Below are 16,601 nucleotides of genomic sequence, written 5' to 3' on the forward strand. Positions count from 1 at the left end.
TTCACCATTCTTGAAACAGTAACACTAACAGAGGGCTGTGACTAAACTAAGAAATTGTTACAGAGAGAATCATTTTGGATAAAAATGTTGGGTACTCTGACCCCCGGGGGACTCAATGACCGGATTGAATTAAGCAGTTTTTTATGATTCGTAGCAGAACCATGTCTCTTAAAACATATATTGAATTTGCTGAAGGATCTGTAAATATTTGATTGTTCATAATTGATGCTGTTTGTATAAATTATAAACTGAACATTTCACCAAAATGTATAAACAACGTTGGTTCACAGTCTCTTTCTGCATACCTTCTATTTTTGTTTATTTTAGCACTTTTGTTTTTTAACTTTGAATCTTTCATTCTGTTTATTTATTATTTTTTACTAACTTTTGGAGGAGTGTACTAGCGTCGATGGTTATTTAGCACATAGAGTGAATTGTGCGCTTTTGATTGTTTGGGTCAATAAAGTTTTTTACATCTGTTGAAATATAAGGTTCTGACAACAATAGAGATTAGCGGTAGTTGTATATTCAGATTTAAAATGTGTCCTTTCTGGTGGGTGCAAATGCGGAGTATGTAGGACTTTAGACCCGACTTGCTGCCTAAATATTATTTGAATAAAATGTTTGTATTGTTTGTATTCAAAGTCGGGTGTAGTTTACACAGCGAGTACGAAGGCAGAGAGGGGCGGTTACCGTGGTAACCGGTGACACGCATGGAATAGAATGGTAGCTTGAAGCTCATTGGCGTACAGGACGATAGAATGATCCAATGGGGAGAGATGTTAGAGTAGTTTAACCGGGACTTTTTGAGTCGGTTTCACGAACGCGGGTGATTCCGTATGTTGAAGAACTATCCTGTGGATTGTTAATGAGCTACGCTCTTCCTGAAAAAAACGGTAAGAATGTTTGGAGTGAGAGGATACTCGTCTTGTTTAAAGGGTTATTGTTGAGTGGAACGGTTGATTAAGCAGTCTATCTCTTGTCACGCACAGGAATGGATAAACGATTGCGTATTTGAACAAGAGAGGGTCTACACATCCGATGTACCTAAAGTTGATGCAGGTAGGCATTGCTATAATGCTGGTACTTATTGTAGTTAGAATCTTTTTTCATTGTTTGGGGCAATTGCCTGATTTATTGATGCATTGTTTTTTAAGAGTTGGCTTGGACCTAGGAGAGCAGCTTACAAGAAACATTTACGTGTGTGTAAATGTAAGTAGTTTTTTAAGGTGTATTTTTTCGGTGATGCACTTATGGTGTGGTTTCTTTTCCTTTCTTGGTGGAGGTATATGTAAGAAATTTGATGAACCAGTTGATACATATGTAAATAAACTGATGTGCCTGTACATGTTATTTTCCAGCATTGCCCCTGACGAAGGGACCCTACTTTTGTCCCGAAATGCATTGGGCGAACTACGATACACACAAGAGAATTTAACAGTTTTCATGTATATAAACACTTGTATTTTGTTTTACTAATTGAGAATTATGTGTAAACTCATAATGTACTGAATGTCATGTTAAAAAGTTTGACCGATTGTCAAAATACATATGAATAAAAATATGTGTTTCATGTTCAAAACATTGTTTGATCAATAGAATTCACAAGTGTTGTGCGCAGCTAAGCCTGTGTTAACAGTTTGTTGACCAGCCAAATTTCCATGTCATTTTGTAGAGTATTTGGGTATACTCCATTAGTCGCAGCACACAGATCATAATATTAGGTTTAAGTTAACCATAATTAATTCCTTGTTAAAAAGGGTGTGCTCGGTGCACAACAGTTCAGAAACTCTAAATAAGGCCATTTGTCTTTCAAGGTTTTTGCAGGGCATAGGTCATGATGCAACACCCCAATAGTTGCTGGAATTTCTGCAAAATTAGCATCTGGAAAAATCCTACATTGGGAAAAGGAGAACAGGCAAGGATGTGTATTAACAACAAGGACAGATCTTGCTAATTTGTGTACTATAAATTTTAGGGACATTTGGCATGAAGCAATTACATAGGCCACCCATGTCTGTAAACCAAGTGAATCCACAGCACTTAAGTTTGTGTCTTGCTCGAGAATAATGGTGAAACCATCTCTCCCTTTTCATGGTTGGGTGTGGCTTCTGATTTATGTAGGACAAGCCCATTCTATGGCAGAATTTTTGGAATGCACAACAGATCAGTGGTTTAGTCTTAAATCATGTTCTAAATTTGTTATAAGGTTTTAGCTGCTGGCCAAGCATTAGCAAGAACAGTATTCAGGCAGTGTGGTGGTGAATAGCCACTCTTGTAAAATTGAACGAATAGTCTTCAGAGAGAGAGAGGACAATAAAGATTTTCAGCCGTAAGGGCAAAGATCGAAACGTTATATACCTTATAATCGCTTGCAGTGAACACAACCAAATAGTCACCCGGGCTTGTTTCCAAACAAAGAGATCAAGGATCAATGTGCCTGGTAGTGTGTGTCATCCTGATACAGAAGAATAGATGGGCTTGCTCTTTGAGAAAATCCACAGCCATGATGTGGACGTGCGGCATTGGTATTAATAATACTACTACAGTTCTTCACTGCCCACTTAACCATCTGGAGGCCAATACGTTTGAAATAAACTTTGCCAAGTGTTGCACAACTCACTCAGAAGCAAACAGGGTCACCTATCAAATCCAACTTCAACTTCAACACCAAGTAAATGCATATTGGCAAAGTAGTAAAGGTGAATGCTCAAAGTGTCCACCAGCGGCTGGTCATTAATAGTTAACTGGCAAAATAGGAAGCACTTATTTGACACACTGTCACAGTACTAAAAACAGCATTCGCACAAGATAAACACTTATGTGACAAGCAATTATCAATTTTGTTTGAATTACAATTGTGTCTTCTCCCTAAATAGTGGTGAACAAAGTAGTACACGTGATCACACAGCACAAGCAGGATATATATATATATATATACAGAGAATGAATGCAGAATGGCATTGCAACAAGGTGAAATTTCTCAAATTAACTAAACATTTATCTGGTAAGCAACACTCAACACTGGGTGTAGCTTAAAATTTTAGCTGTCAGGCAAATCCACTTTGCCATATAAATGGTATCATTTCATTTCATTTCATTATTCTTTATTTCGGTTAAACAACCTTAAAAGAATACACAACAATACGATTTTAAAACATTGCAATACAATATATATGTCTACACACACAGTACCGGGTTAAAAAGAAAACTAGCAGCAAGGTCCTTCTCAGTTAAATTAACACACATATTCGAGGAACACTTAATAAATAACAGTTCATTAAATTTAAAATAATACTATAGAACAATAAAAAACACGAGGCACCAGGAAACACTAAGATCAGGCCAATTCCTATTATCATTATTCTAGTTTAAATTGCAGTATAAATCTAAATCAAATTCGATTATATGCACCACTTAATAGTAATATTATCAGTTCAGTTGCATTTATAGTTACATATTGCACACATTTTCCAATAGGCATTACATATATACAATTAGTTCAGGTACGATAGGGTACAAATTAGAATGCATTTCAGCTGCTAGACTACAATCATGCCGACTGTCTGTTTACATTTTATAGCCATTTCTCTTCCGGACTATCGCTACTGATAAGAGGAAGCGGCTCAAACTAAATACTATTGGGCGTGCAGTATCTCCTTTGAACACTCTTTCACCATCTTTAATGTGGCGAAGACCCAAAAGTTGGCATATGGGTTTTAACCATTTTTTCCTTGCCTGTAGATAAGCGGGGCATATAAATAGCACATGGGACTCATCTTCCCTCAGGCCCATTTCGCATAATTCGCATAGATCAGATCCAATACTACCTCTTGGTCCTTTATTGCAGTGCCATTTCGAAGTCCTAGATTTAATTTGGAGGGCACTATAGCGAAATTTTAAGTATAATGATTTGGCCATAGGTGGGTAGATTTCATCCATAAAGGATTCTAGTTTCATGTACATTTTTAGTTCAAAGAACCTGAGGGTCAGAATCCCCAAATTGGGATTTCCCAACACAGAATCTTTGATGTATTCCCAATACCTATTCTTTAGCAGTTTCTTAGAATTATTGGTAATCGAATCCGGGTCTGACCAAAAGCTGCTTAACCCCAACTTTATAAACCACTTTTCAATATAGGCCAACCATGCTAAACATGTGGAGTTTTTTATTACCATTATCTCTTTTAGCGCCTCTCTATAGTCCACTAACTCGTCAGTGGACCAAAGACGAACCCAGTATAACAATGGGCGCAATGCAGCGTGGTCATCTGATCGACGGAAATTTAGATCCCATACAACCGGGGTGAGGGGAGTGGAGGCAGGTACATCTAACAGCTGTCTGATGAATTTATTCTCCTGAACTAAGAACGTGCCTTTCGAAACGTGTCCCCAAAGTTCTGCACCATAAAGGGATGCAGATTGTGCTTTGTTGTCAGGCCCAGGGGCGCTTGCGGTCTAGGGCCCGCCCCATTTGCCTTCGGCCATGTCCCAAACGTTTATGTGGAAAGACTCATGGGTCTTCCCCTGCTGGACATTGGTGGTTGCTTTGTTATAGGGTTAGGGCAGGCTAAACTTTGGAAATGTATTTTTGCCCAAAAAATTCCATTGATTCCCTATGGTCCGCGAGATGAGTGAGGTTTGGCAGGGTACGCGAGATGAGTGAGGTTTGGCAGGGTACGCGAGATGAGTGAGGTTTGGCAGGGTACGCAAGATGCGTGCACTTTGGCAACCGCATACCGCGAGATGCGACAGCATGCCAAATTGCACGCATTTCAACGCCGCAAGCAGGGGAAATTACGCGGGTGTGGTTACGTTGATGTACGTGACCACACCCAAGGATCTGTGCTCACTATTCTGGAGATTTCTGAGAAGGAGGTTGATTCCAGGCAGGCTCTGTGTTTTGGTATGCTGTTTAACCCTTTGATGCAGATTCGTGTGTGCCGCGCTGGAGCAGACCTTTCCGGAGGAGCTTCTTGAGTTGGTAACTTCTCCGGCAGTCTTTGAGAAGGTGGTTTTGGACCGGATTTCTTCGAGGAATTTCTTCCTTTGGGGTCCAGAGTTTGCAGATGAACCTATAATTAAGAGTAGGTCGTACTCTTTAGGTATGAAGGCGATTTAATGCACAAAAAGGTTTTTATTTTTTGTATTTACAGAATCTAAAGAGCAAGAAAGATTTAAACGCTGTTTCAGTTTTTTATATCATGTCAATGTTTTTGGTATGAAGTAAACCCAACATAATATTTCGAATAGAAAGTTATTGTTTTAGCACAGAAACAAGATAAATCTCTTGCTTATGTTTTCTACATGTAACTTGATTATGAAGCTATAACAAGACAAAATTAGAGTGTTTTGCAATACACAGTTTCGTGCTATGTGAACAAGTTTAAAGGTTTTGATACTATCTAACAGTGAACAATTTACAGAAGAGAATGTAATTCGTGCTATTTTTTGTGAGAGAGTTTTATCAGAAAAGTACAGATGTTTTATGTGCAAAGAAATATCAAGCATTTGGAGAATAATTAGTATAAAAGGTCAAATTGCAAGAGGTTTAATTGCGATATTATTCCACAGAATTTTGTGAAGTGAATCTAGTTTTACATGAAAACTCCACGCTTAGATTGCTGCTTGCATTAAGGAAAATTTACTGAAATATAAGTAAATAGGTATTAGTGTGTGTCTAACTTTTTCCTTTTCAGATCTCCCTCCCAGCTGTTCCCTTCTCAACTCCCCTTTTCCCCCCGCTTGATCACTTCAATATTCTGTGTAATAATTACAATCAGAATTGGAGGTATCGAGAGGTGGGCCCTTATATCATCGCATCAGATTCCGAGGAAGACTTCGTCTGACATTTGTATTTAAAAAGACTGATTGCTGGAGTGACTGATTTATAATAGCTATTTTTGTGTTTCCTTAAAATAGGAGCTTGATTCTGGACTAGTCTGATCTTTGAAGTTTCTAGTTGAGATTTCCAAGATATTTTGCTATCTAAAGTGATACCCAGGTACTTAAAACTTTGGACTTCTTCAATGTTTTCATTATTTATGGAGAACATTTTATTAAAACCTTTATGTGGGTTGATTGTCATGACCTTGGTTTTGGACGAATTAATTTCAAGCTTCTTGTCCTGACAATACAACCTAAATTTGTTAAGAAGGTTCTGGAGTCCTTTGGGGGTTTGGGAAATTAAAATAGTGTCATCCGCAAATAATAATGCCGGAACGGAACTTAACCATCTGGAGGCCAATACTTTTGAAATAATCTTTGCCAAGTGTTGCACAACTCACTCAGAAGCAAACAGGGCCACCTATCAAATCCAACTTCAACACCAAGTAAATGCATATTGGCAAAGTAGTAAAGGTGAATGCTCAAAGTGTTCACCAGCGGCTGGTCATAAATAGTTAACTGGCAAAATAGGAAGCACTTATTTGACACACTGCCACAGTACTAAAAACAGCATTCGCACAAGATAAACACCTATGTGACAAGCAATTATCAATTTTGTTTGAATTACAATTGTGTCTTCTCCCTAAATAGTGGTGAACAAAGTAGTACACGTGATCACACAGCACAAGCAGGAGATATATATATATATACAGAGAATGAATGCAGAATGGCATTGCAACAAGGTGAAATTTCTCAAATTAACTAAACATTTGTCTGGTAAGCAACACTCAACACTGGGTGTAGCTTAAAATTTTATCTGTCAGGCAAATCAACTTTGCCATATAAATGGTATCCTAATGCTGAATGGTCAGCCAAAGCATCCCGCATCATCATTCTCATGAACCGTTGTGGTCTTTTGTCTCCAGCTAATGAACGGAGGAAGCTGACAGGCAGAAGGCATAGAAATCTGACTTGCAAGGATCCCAATGCCACACCACTTCCTGAAGAAATGTGTTTCCAGGCATTAATTACTGTAGTCTGTAAGGATCTGGGACTGGCAGTCCACCATCAAAAATTAAAGCCTCAGGACATACTACAGCTATAATAGAAAGCCTTTATGAGGTAAGATGGAACCTTTTAGTCTCATCTACAAACAATTGGTAATGTATTGGACAACTTCAACACAGTTTCCATATTTAAAAGGACACATTATTCAATCGTGTAAATTGCGAGCATTTCTTTGTGAATAATCCTACCATATAACCTGGGCTTTATATCTATTTTATTTATTTATTTGCAGAGTTTTATATAGCGCTGGCTAGACCCGGAGGTATCAGAGTGCTTTACATTAGGATCCATGACTTACAAAATTAAATCAGTTACAGGAGCCAGGTCTAGACGTAGGAAAAGACAGTGTTGCACAATAACAGGAGTAGCTATAGCATAGAAAGAAAATGTACACAGGCCCAATGGGGTATAGAAAGGAGAGGGGGACAAAGGAAAAAGGGGGAGGAAAGAAAATGAGGGCAGGTGAACCGGCAAGGAGGGAAATACTTAAAGGGAACCAGAAAACACTGAGAAAAGTAAAAGAAACCGTCTGGGGTATCAGTAATCATAACATACAGCGTCCCAGTGACTGAAATTAAAAGAGGGGAGAGGGGGACTGGGGGGGGGGTGGGGGGTCAAATCGGAGTGAAGGTTTGTCAGGTGAACAAAGGCTGTAGTCCTGCAGCATGTGAAATTTTTGGATCAACGGAGAGATCCTCTGAGGCTTTTAGACCTTTGGCAAAAATGTCTCCACTTCTCGCTCTCCAAAAAGTGAGAGGGTCGCTCTGGGATTCCATGACCCTCACTTATGAACAACTGCAATTCTGTTCCGCAATGTTGGAAAACCACTTGTGCAGATGTGGAATGTTTACCTTCCCAGGAATATTGCTTGGACAAACAGAGGCATTTGCTACACTCCTAGGTTTTACAAAATCCACAGCTGCCCTGGCTCTTCTTTTAGTTGTTGCTCGCCTCCCAAAACCTTGATCATTCTAGACCCATCATCATTCTGGCAAAATATTTAAATTTGGAAGCAATAAACAAGAGGACAGGTGGGTAGGTAGTTGGGTGAAGGTGTTTTATTGCACTGCCATACGAATGCCAGATTGCAACTAGAGGCAACCAATGTGCTCTTTTGCTCGGGTGGAAGGACCACTAAAAATCAAAATGTCATCTTACACTAGACTTAGGAGTGGGTGAGGATTTGGAAAATAATAAGGAGGTGACGAGGAAGGAACAAGTGGGAGAGGCGGCTATGGAGGATCAGTGATTAACCCATATGAGCTGCAACATTTAGCAATAAGTTATATATATTATTATTAGCAAAACCCAAGATTATTTAAGCAGAACCCAAAACATAATAGACATCAGGCTGAAATAGTTTAATAAATCCCATATATATTTAAGGCATGCATATGTCAGCATCCCGGCATTAGAAGGAATCAATAAGGATGGTATTTTATTTTCTGGCACAGAAATTGTGATGGGTTTTAAACTGGCAGATGGATAGCAATGGGCAATGGAAGATTATGTACAATTTGTCATGGCAAAATATTTTTAATTTATCTGATTTCCACTGCAGCAAATGTTTCAGGTTGGCACACTCAAATATATGTTCATGCTTGGACCCAGGATTTTGTTTCAGGTGCACAAATGTCTTTTTTTACTTTGGTACATTTTAGAATACTTTATTAATTCTTTTTGCCAATATATTCATTAGGTTGTTATGTAAAAAGTTTTTTTTGAGATTTTTGAAAAGCTTTCTTGGGCAGAGATCAACATAAATACCCTGTAGACATTCAGAAGCTAACTGGAATATAAGATTTGTATAAATCTATTCTGCTAAACCTGATTTTGTATCTGAGCATAGACAGTCCAGAGACCTTTATGCTCAGTATTCATTGTGTCTGCAAGTAAGGCCTATTTCGGTATTCTGTAGGACGACCGGTGCTTTAAAGCCGTGAGATCCACTGTGACAGGTCAGGGAATTAATTCATCCACACAAAATATAAAATAACAATACCTCTACTTAATAAATTGGGAAAGTGCCTGTGTCCTATAGGAGCAAAATCAAATATACATGAGGAAAAAGTCTCACCCAAATTATAGTAGCATGCTTCATCATTGACTTGACCATTCCACCCTGGTAGGATAGTATCACCACGGAGGTCTTAACCTCGAAAGGATGGAGTTCTGAATAACTAATTCTGTATATGCGTGGGATCCAGGGTCATTGTTAAAATTGTCTCTGCTTAACCCAAAGGAGTTTACTTTATTTAAAGGGTTCATAAGGCAGCTAAAACAATAATTTGGATGAAGATTTTAGAGAATAGGTGTCATTCCTCCTTTCTAGTATCATTGTGCTAACATGTTTCGGCCCCTTACGTAGCCCCAGAAGTAGTCTTGGCCCTTCATCATGGCAAAAAGGATTCCTACAATTCATACTCTGTCTTTGTACATGCAAAAATTTTAAAATAAGTCTTACTTACTTTTAATGTACCAAAGAGACATATCAACCCCATGTGCACCTACTGTAAACCGACTTTCATATGCACCATTGGAAAGATTTTGGATTTTGCAATTTTGCTCCCTACATTGTTATTTCTGGTCATAACAATGTGTTCTAAATACATCTTTTAAGCAATCTGTTCACAACTCTTTTAAGAGGAGGTCTTCCTTTGGATTTTGTAATTTTTAGTAGTTGAGTGTTTGTGCCTGTTTTCAATTAATATTTCTATATTCTGTTAACTTGCAGCAATCTCAAGTTTATTTCCAACTTTTTTTAGAGATTGTGTGAAAACGCACAGTATGCCCAGGTCAATGTTAGTGAAATGCCAATTCCCATTGTCTCCTACGGTTGGTTGGGGGGTTTAAAAAGCATATGTTCTAACTTCTGATGATGTCTTCCATTGACAGAGGGTAGGTTCAAAGACTGTGGCAACAAGGGAAAAAACACTGGCAAGTCAGTGGAACAGTGCCCCTGGAGACCAGAATTAGTAAAGTCGGTCCACAAGTGTGTTACCCAAAGATCCAAGCCTTGATACTGCATAATGTCTGTTCCATTTTATCTCGCAATTTAAAAACTTGCTGTTAGAAATGGAGGTCTCTCATTGGCAGAGGTAGGTAATTTTGTCCAAATAGGGACCCTTGCTTCTACTCAGGGTAATAGGAATACACTCTAAAATAACTCCTGCTCACCCCTTTGGTAGCTTGGCACGAGTAGACAGGCTTATCTTAGAGGCAGTGTGTAAAGCATTTATGAACATATACAGTAATATAGTGAAAACATTACAAATGGACACCACACCATTTTAGAAAAATAAGTAATCTTTATCTAAACCAAAACAAGACCAAGCAACAAAAATCCACAATAAAGTAATAAAAATATGACTTTCAGATGGTAGAAATAGTTCAGTTCAAAGCAAATAGAAGATGCAACACTTTTCTCACAAAGTACCTGGGATGCGTCAAGCAAACAAACAAAGCGGGCCGCAGGGAAGGTGATGTTTCGGTTCCTTGCTCCAGGGGAGGTGATGCGCCAGGGCAGGTGTTGCGCCTGTTCCTTACTGGAGAGGACTTGATGTGTTGTTATGCGTCGGTTTCTTACTGCTTGTCCCAACAATGCGACAAACTTGGCTCCTCGATGCGATGCGACGATCCGGGACCATGCTTGAACTCTTGCAGCCGCACAGCAGGCCTTGTGTCGAAATCGGTGCATTGGTCTCGGACTTCGGTGCACTCAATGGGGCGTGCAGAAATTTCTTAAGCCGCAGCAGGCGCTGCGACTGTTTCTTCAGCGATGTGTCAGAAACAGGTGCGGATGCGTCTCGCTTCTCGAAGTTGTGTAACTTTTCCAGCTGCCAGCGGAAAAACAGTCTCTTGAGGTCTAAAACAACAGCAGGCACCTCTTTGCAGATCAGAACTCCCAACAAGGAAGTTCAGGGAGCTGGTGGTGAAGTCTTTGTGTCCCTGAGACTTCAGAACAGGAGGCAAGCTCAATTCAAGCTCTTGGAGACCTTCTTCAAGCAGGGGACACAGCAAACAGAAAAGTCCTTTTGTCCTTTCCTTGGCAGTAGTAGCCACTGCAGGCCAACCCCAGGCAGCAAACAGCACAGGGGCAGTACTCCTCCTCAGCTTCTACGACTCTTCTCCTTGGCAAAAGTTCCTCTTGATTCCCAGAAAGGATCTAAAGTTCTGGGCCCCCAATATTTATACCACAAAATCATTTGTTCTCTGATGGCAGAGAAGCCCTGTGCTTGGTCAAAACCAGTCCTGTCCTTTTTGGTGCAGCTTCCTGGCAGGAGGTGGAGACAGCATTGTGAAAGGCAGACCGTGCCCAGTCAGGTGAAAGGAAATCTCTTCCCCCTACTCTAAATGCAGCCCAGGTCTATTCAGCCTAGCCCTGCCTCATCAGACTCTCAGGGGTCACTGCTCCTTCCCAGCCTCTGTTAGTCCAAAGCCACACATGCAATACACAAACCTAGCAGAGGCACACTGGATGGCTAAGCAAGAAAAATACATACTTTCTGAAAGTGGTATTTTCAGAGACAGAATGTAAAAATCCCCCTCACTAAAAAGATGCATTTTAACATTCTGAGTTCCTGAAACCAGTCCCACAAACAAGAAACTCTGCAGTGTGTGCTTTTAAACCCATTAGTTCATTTCAAAACGCTAACTCCCCCTCCAGAGGTCAGCGTCAGCTGCGTCTGCAACGGTCACACCACCCTAAAGCCAGCCCTGGCTGAGATGAATTCAAGCATTTTATCCGTCACTTTGTTTTGTGATGCATCACTTTGCCACACAACAGTCCTTTAAAGCCAGACCTACTGGAAGGCCAGTGGTTTTTGGTGTTGTTATTCACCAATACAAACTGGCAAATAACATTTTGTAGGTTTGCGCATAAGTGGTACGCACACCTACAATATGACATGCCCACCGACAATTTTCCATGAAATTTAGTACCACTAGAATGACATTTCTTGATGTCGAATTGACATGGGTCCAGGGACGATTACAAACATCATTGTACAAAAAGTCTACAGGTAGGAACACCATCTTACACCATAGAAGTGCACACCCGAGAAATCTTAAGGCAAACCTGCCTTATGGTCAACTATTACGCATAAGGAGGAATAGTTCTGATGTGCGCCAGTATGACACTCATGCCCAAAATTTTTGTATGGACATGAAACAACGAGGTTACCCCAAAAAATTGTTGAAGCATTCCTTTAAAAGAGCTCGCTTCATCACCCGCGAATGTCTTCTGCAAGTAAAAAAGTGAACAGCACTTGACAAACTAGTGTGTGTAACGACTTTTTGCCCTGATACACATAAAATGAGACAGGCCGTTTTGAACTGGCATTTGTTGGAAGGTTTAGATTCTCCTTTTCCTAAACCGATTTTTGCTTACAGGAAGAATCAGAGTATAGGTCAGCAATTAATCAGGGCAGATATTACATTGCCAAATCCAAAGAATGACCTGTTGTCCCAGTGGAACATGAAACCTATTGAGGGCCACCACAAATGCGGAAATTGTGTGGCATGTCCCAGTACTATCCAAGGGAAGGAATTTTGCCATTCAGGAATAAAATGGAAACATCTTGATTTCTCTAATTGTAGGACTAAACACGTTATCTACGTGATACTGTGTCCGTGCATGAGGATTTACATTAGCAAAACAAGCCAACAGATAAATATGCGTATCAGCCAACATCGTTCACGTATTAAAAAGAAAGTGATGACAGCACCCATGGTGAAGCATTTAGTTGAAAAAGGTCATGGCGAACATGATTTCAAATGGTCTATCCTGTTCATATTAAATCAAACTAATCGCTGTCTGGATGTCGAACTAGTCCTATTACAGAAGGAAGCGTACCTGATTTTAAAATTCAATAGTACTTAGACAGGGTTGAACAATTTATCTGAAGTCGCAAGACTGTGATTTCGGTCTTCATTTGGAGCTCTTTGGTAGTTTGTGACCACCCATCTGCATACATTTTTTAAGTCCTGGGTTTGAGCCCTATTTAACACCTTTTTTTTCAAAAATAGCGATGACAAGTTTGTGTGGAAGAAGGCACCAGACACTAGTGTAGAACTTCCTCGAGTTATAAGCCTTCACGCTGCGCTAATTACCATGTTCACAGTTGATGTGAAAATAAAAAAGAGAACATGTTCTTAGGCATACTCAATAAGAACGGGAGTAGCCAGGGGTGTTATTAAGATCAAATAGTTACCCCTAACAGGCAATTTTTAGTATCCCCATACACTTGTCTTTCATTATAGTTGATTTGAGACATTTCACTACAAGTCCCATAATTCCTCGTTCTGACTTTTGACATAAATCACGCCCACACAACGAGCGGCCATCTTTGATGAGGTTGATTTGAGACATTTCACTACAAGTTCCATGATTCCTGGTTCTGAGATTTGAAATAAATCACGCCCACACAACAAGCGGCTATCTTTGATGAGATCGACCGAGACGTGGTTTATTCTTTTGAGAGACTCGAATATTAGGTAAATGTTTTTGCCAAATTCGCGGTAAGAGCAATGATACGAGCGCGGTACAGGGGGTTACAATGTTTCCCTTTTTATTCTCACAGGATGGTAGCGCATGTGGCTTAAAGGCATCGCACAACTTACTGCAGATAACCAGGTAGGCGCCCTAATGCTCCAATGGGGCTGATAGGAGTGTTAACTGCCTAAGAGATAGGATAGCAGTATTAAAACGCCTCCATATTTTTTTGCCTCTTTTTTAGAATTCCTTGATATGCAGCCTGCGAAAGTGCATTTGAATGTGTTGAATAAATACATTAGTTAACATGAAGAACTAAAAAGAATTCGGACAAACACGAACAAAAAGGTAGGCTGAAAAGTGGCTTCCTTCTGATGTAATTATGCAAGGTGTGTTAGAAATCAGAATAACTTACACTCTGCATTTTTTGAACAGCTTTGCCTGCCGCACACCACCAGAACACTTGTGATCGCTTAAGAAAGAAAGAACATTTATGATCATAATAAGACAGTCTTTCCACAGTTCACCGCCTAAATTTGGTATGTAGTCCAAGTCAGTTCAATGGTCCTTTGTGTTACTCTAATGGAAACCAACATTGAATTTTGCAAACAAAACTTTATTGTTTTGTTTTTTTACATCAGACAGACAAAAGAAATAAAGGCCCTGATGAGATTCCAGGAACTGATTTCCTGGTTTCGAAACGCGTCGGCAGATTTGGAGGAATAACTGGTGTATAATAGCCAGTCACCAGTAGTAGTTAGCTTAGACATCATGAAATAGTTTCATTAATTTGATTGTATTTCTCCTGTCCTCCTTCTTCCCTTCCTCCCTTTTTTTGATTTTGTCTCTCATTGATTGAAATAAAATATACATCAATTTATTATGTGTTTTATTGTGATGATGTTGTTGATTTAGTGTAGATATATTGTGATACGTTTGGTTTATAAATTGCTATGTATAGTATTGTAAATATATGTACAGTTTGTCCTGCTTTTGTTAATTATTGTATAAAAAATCTTTAAAGTAAAAAAGAAAGTCAAAGGTATAAAATATAAATACCTGGTCAGAATTCAATAAAAAGTATTCTTGACCTCCAAAAATTGTGTTTGTGTTAAAAAAGAGTGGTTTAGGCATATCGTTTTGTTTTTGCACAGCTTTGGGGATGGTGTACAGCAAGGATAAACCCCCTGGGAAAGCCAACCAATAGGTCCCAAAGGTGAAACCTAATGGCCTTTCCAATGCTTGTTTTTACAGTACTTGTTAACTAAATTGTGCCTAATCCAAAGACCCCCAATATTTTCATATAATGGGGAACATGCAGAAGTAGATTGTGAAACATTTTCTTTACATTGTTGACATTAGGTGGTCACTGGGCAGTATCCGTGGTGGATACTGTTGTTAACCACTGGTGTGTCAGCTTGTACGACTAGTTCATTCCGTCTGTATGACAGTTATTCATTTTGTTACCTTGTCTCTCCAAACATGCCAACAGCGAGCAGTCGAGCTTGGTAAAATGGGTCGGAACTCAGAAGTACTCTGACACAAAAATCAGGTCAGTAACTGTAGGAGTATATATCTTTAAAAGGGTCTAATTTAGAAAATGGGCTTATAGAATCTAACCCCACAACTTTACTCTATCACTCACTGCTCTCCACCCTCCCCTTCGCACATACAGAGTGTCGATATGTGTCCTGCAAAGTGATCCGTATCTGTAGGGTTGATTTTATAAGGCGATAAATTGGACTACGAGTCCCAGACTGCACAGCAAAAACATCATCTAGGTAAACTACCCTCGCATGGACATGGAAAACCTGAGAAACTGTACATAAGAGGAGTCCATATTTTTAACATGTTGTTTTAAACAAGTTTAATTTGAACGTTAGACTCAGTGACGTATGTTACAGCTAAGGATACAATTACCCCTTTTGTAGGGTGGAAACGTTGAACGGTGAGTCAAGGTCGGACTGTCCTATAGGGCAATCACGCAGTGCGCAGTGGGCTCCTCTGACATATTAGTGTGTGAGCCGATTTGAGCAATTTGAGGGGCGGTTTTATGGACGGGGGCTGTTTTTTCTGTTGATTTCCCCAATATTGCCACAAACGTTGCCTGCGGCAAACACATGGATGCAGTCTCCAATATATCGCAAAATGCCAATACAGTGTGCCTAAAAGTTCCTAACTGGCCTGCTTACAAACGTGGCCAGCTTGTTTTTTGCTATCTTGTTCGCAAACGAGCCGGGGAAGTCCTTTTATTTTGGCGCCCGCGTATATTTTATTCCCCAGTCCTACCCTGTGTGTTGTGCGAGTTTTAAAGCCTGGTTGGGCACCGCCCCTTCGCCCTTCCCAGAGCCCCTCCCCTCACCACAGTTTACCTTATCGAAGGACGTTGGTAGGTTACGAAAATCCACCTGCAGCGTGTTCCCGACGAAGGGCCAGGGCGAAGGGCCGGGTGGGTAGGAACTCCCGCCTTTCCTGCGCTTCATGAAGTCTACTAAAAGGATGAAGGTGATGAAGAAGAGGAACAGAGAGGGGGCGTGAAGGCAGGAGGCCAGCAGGCTCTTGAGGGCAGCCAGCAACTCCATTATTTCCAGACTCCGCTGCTCCACTCTTCCGGGCTCCGCTGAGCTTTCAGCTTCTCTGTTTCACAACAGGACCCTGCCCTGCTCTGCCCTGTATCAACTCGTAGCTCCGCCCTTCACCTTTGCTCCATCCTCTGCTGCTTTCCGCTGTACAAGCATTGCTCTTGTTTTCTCTACAATTCTCACATTTTAGTTCCTAACTTTGTCTTCTCTTTTCTCTGATACGGGTTTGTTTAGTGGGATCTTTTCTTATTCTTACAGTCTTTCTGTTGTGCATAGGGTGACCAACTGGCATGGGTGCAAATTCAGGGCGGTGAGTGTAAAAATTCAGGACAAAGGGTCGAAATGCTGGACAAAAGGTATGTTTTACAGACACAATGGAGGAGGTCCCACAATAGTATATTAGTAAGTAAATAGACAACCACCTAAGTACAAGCCAAAATAAGTTTTATTAGGTTGAGACAATAGTGCACTTCACGGTTTTTCAGTATGAACGCCGCTTTGAGCAACTGTGCAGGTTTTTTTGTGGTATTTCATATGATAATCAATCAAAGCATTTGTATAGCGCGCTACTC

At 40.1% G+C, this 16,601-nt stretch overlaps 1 protein-coding gene across 2 annotated transcripts in view; it reads right to left on the bottom strand.

Moving 5' to 3' along the window:
* The window catches only part of LOC147747983 (cytochrome P450 2D15-like), a 464,117-nt gene extending 448,006 nt beyond the window's left edge, over positions 1-16,111 (bottom strand). Inside the window, exon 1 of one of the 2 annotated variants that reach the window (XM_086957535.1) lies at positions 15,820-16,111. In XM_086957535.1, coding sequence (XP_086813661.1) covers positions 15,820-16,029 — 210 coding nt within the window. In that variant the 5' untranslated portion in view covers positions 16,030-16,111. The remainder of the gene's footprint in view (positions 1-15,819) is intronic. The other variant, XM_086957525.1, reaches the window with a different exon arrangement.
* Positions 16,112-16,601: the final 490 nt, after the last annotated feature.

This window comes from Lissotriton vulgaris, chromosome 1_1, assembly GCF_964263255.1.
Source record: "Lissotriton vulgaris chromosome 1_1, aLisVul1.2, whole genome shotgun sequence".
Classification (NCBI taxonomy): domain Eukaryota; kingdom Metazoa; phylum Chordata; class Amphibia; order Caudata; family Salamandridae; genus Lissotriton; species Lissotriton vulgaris.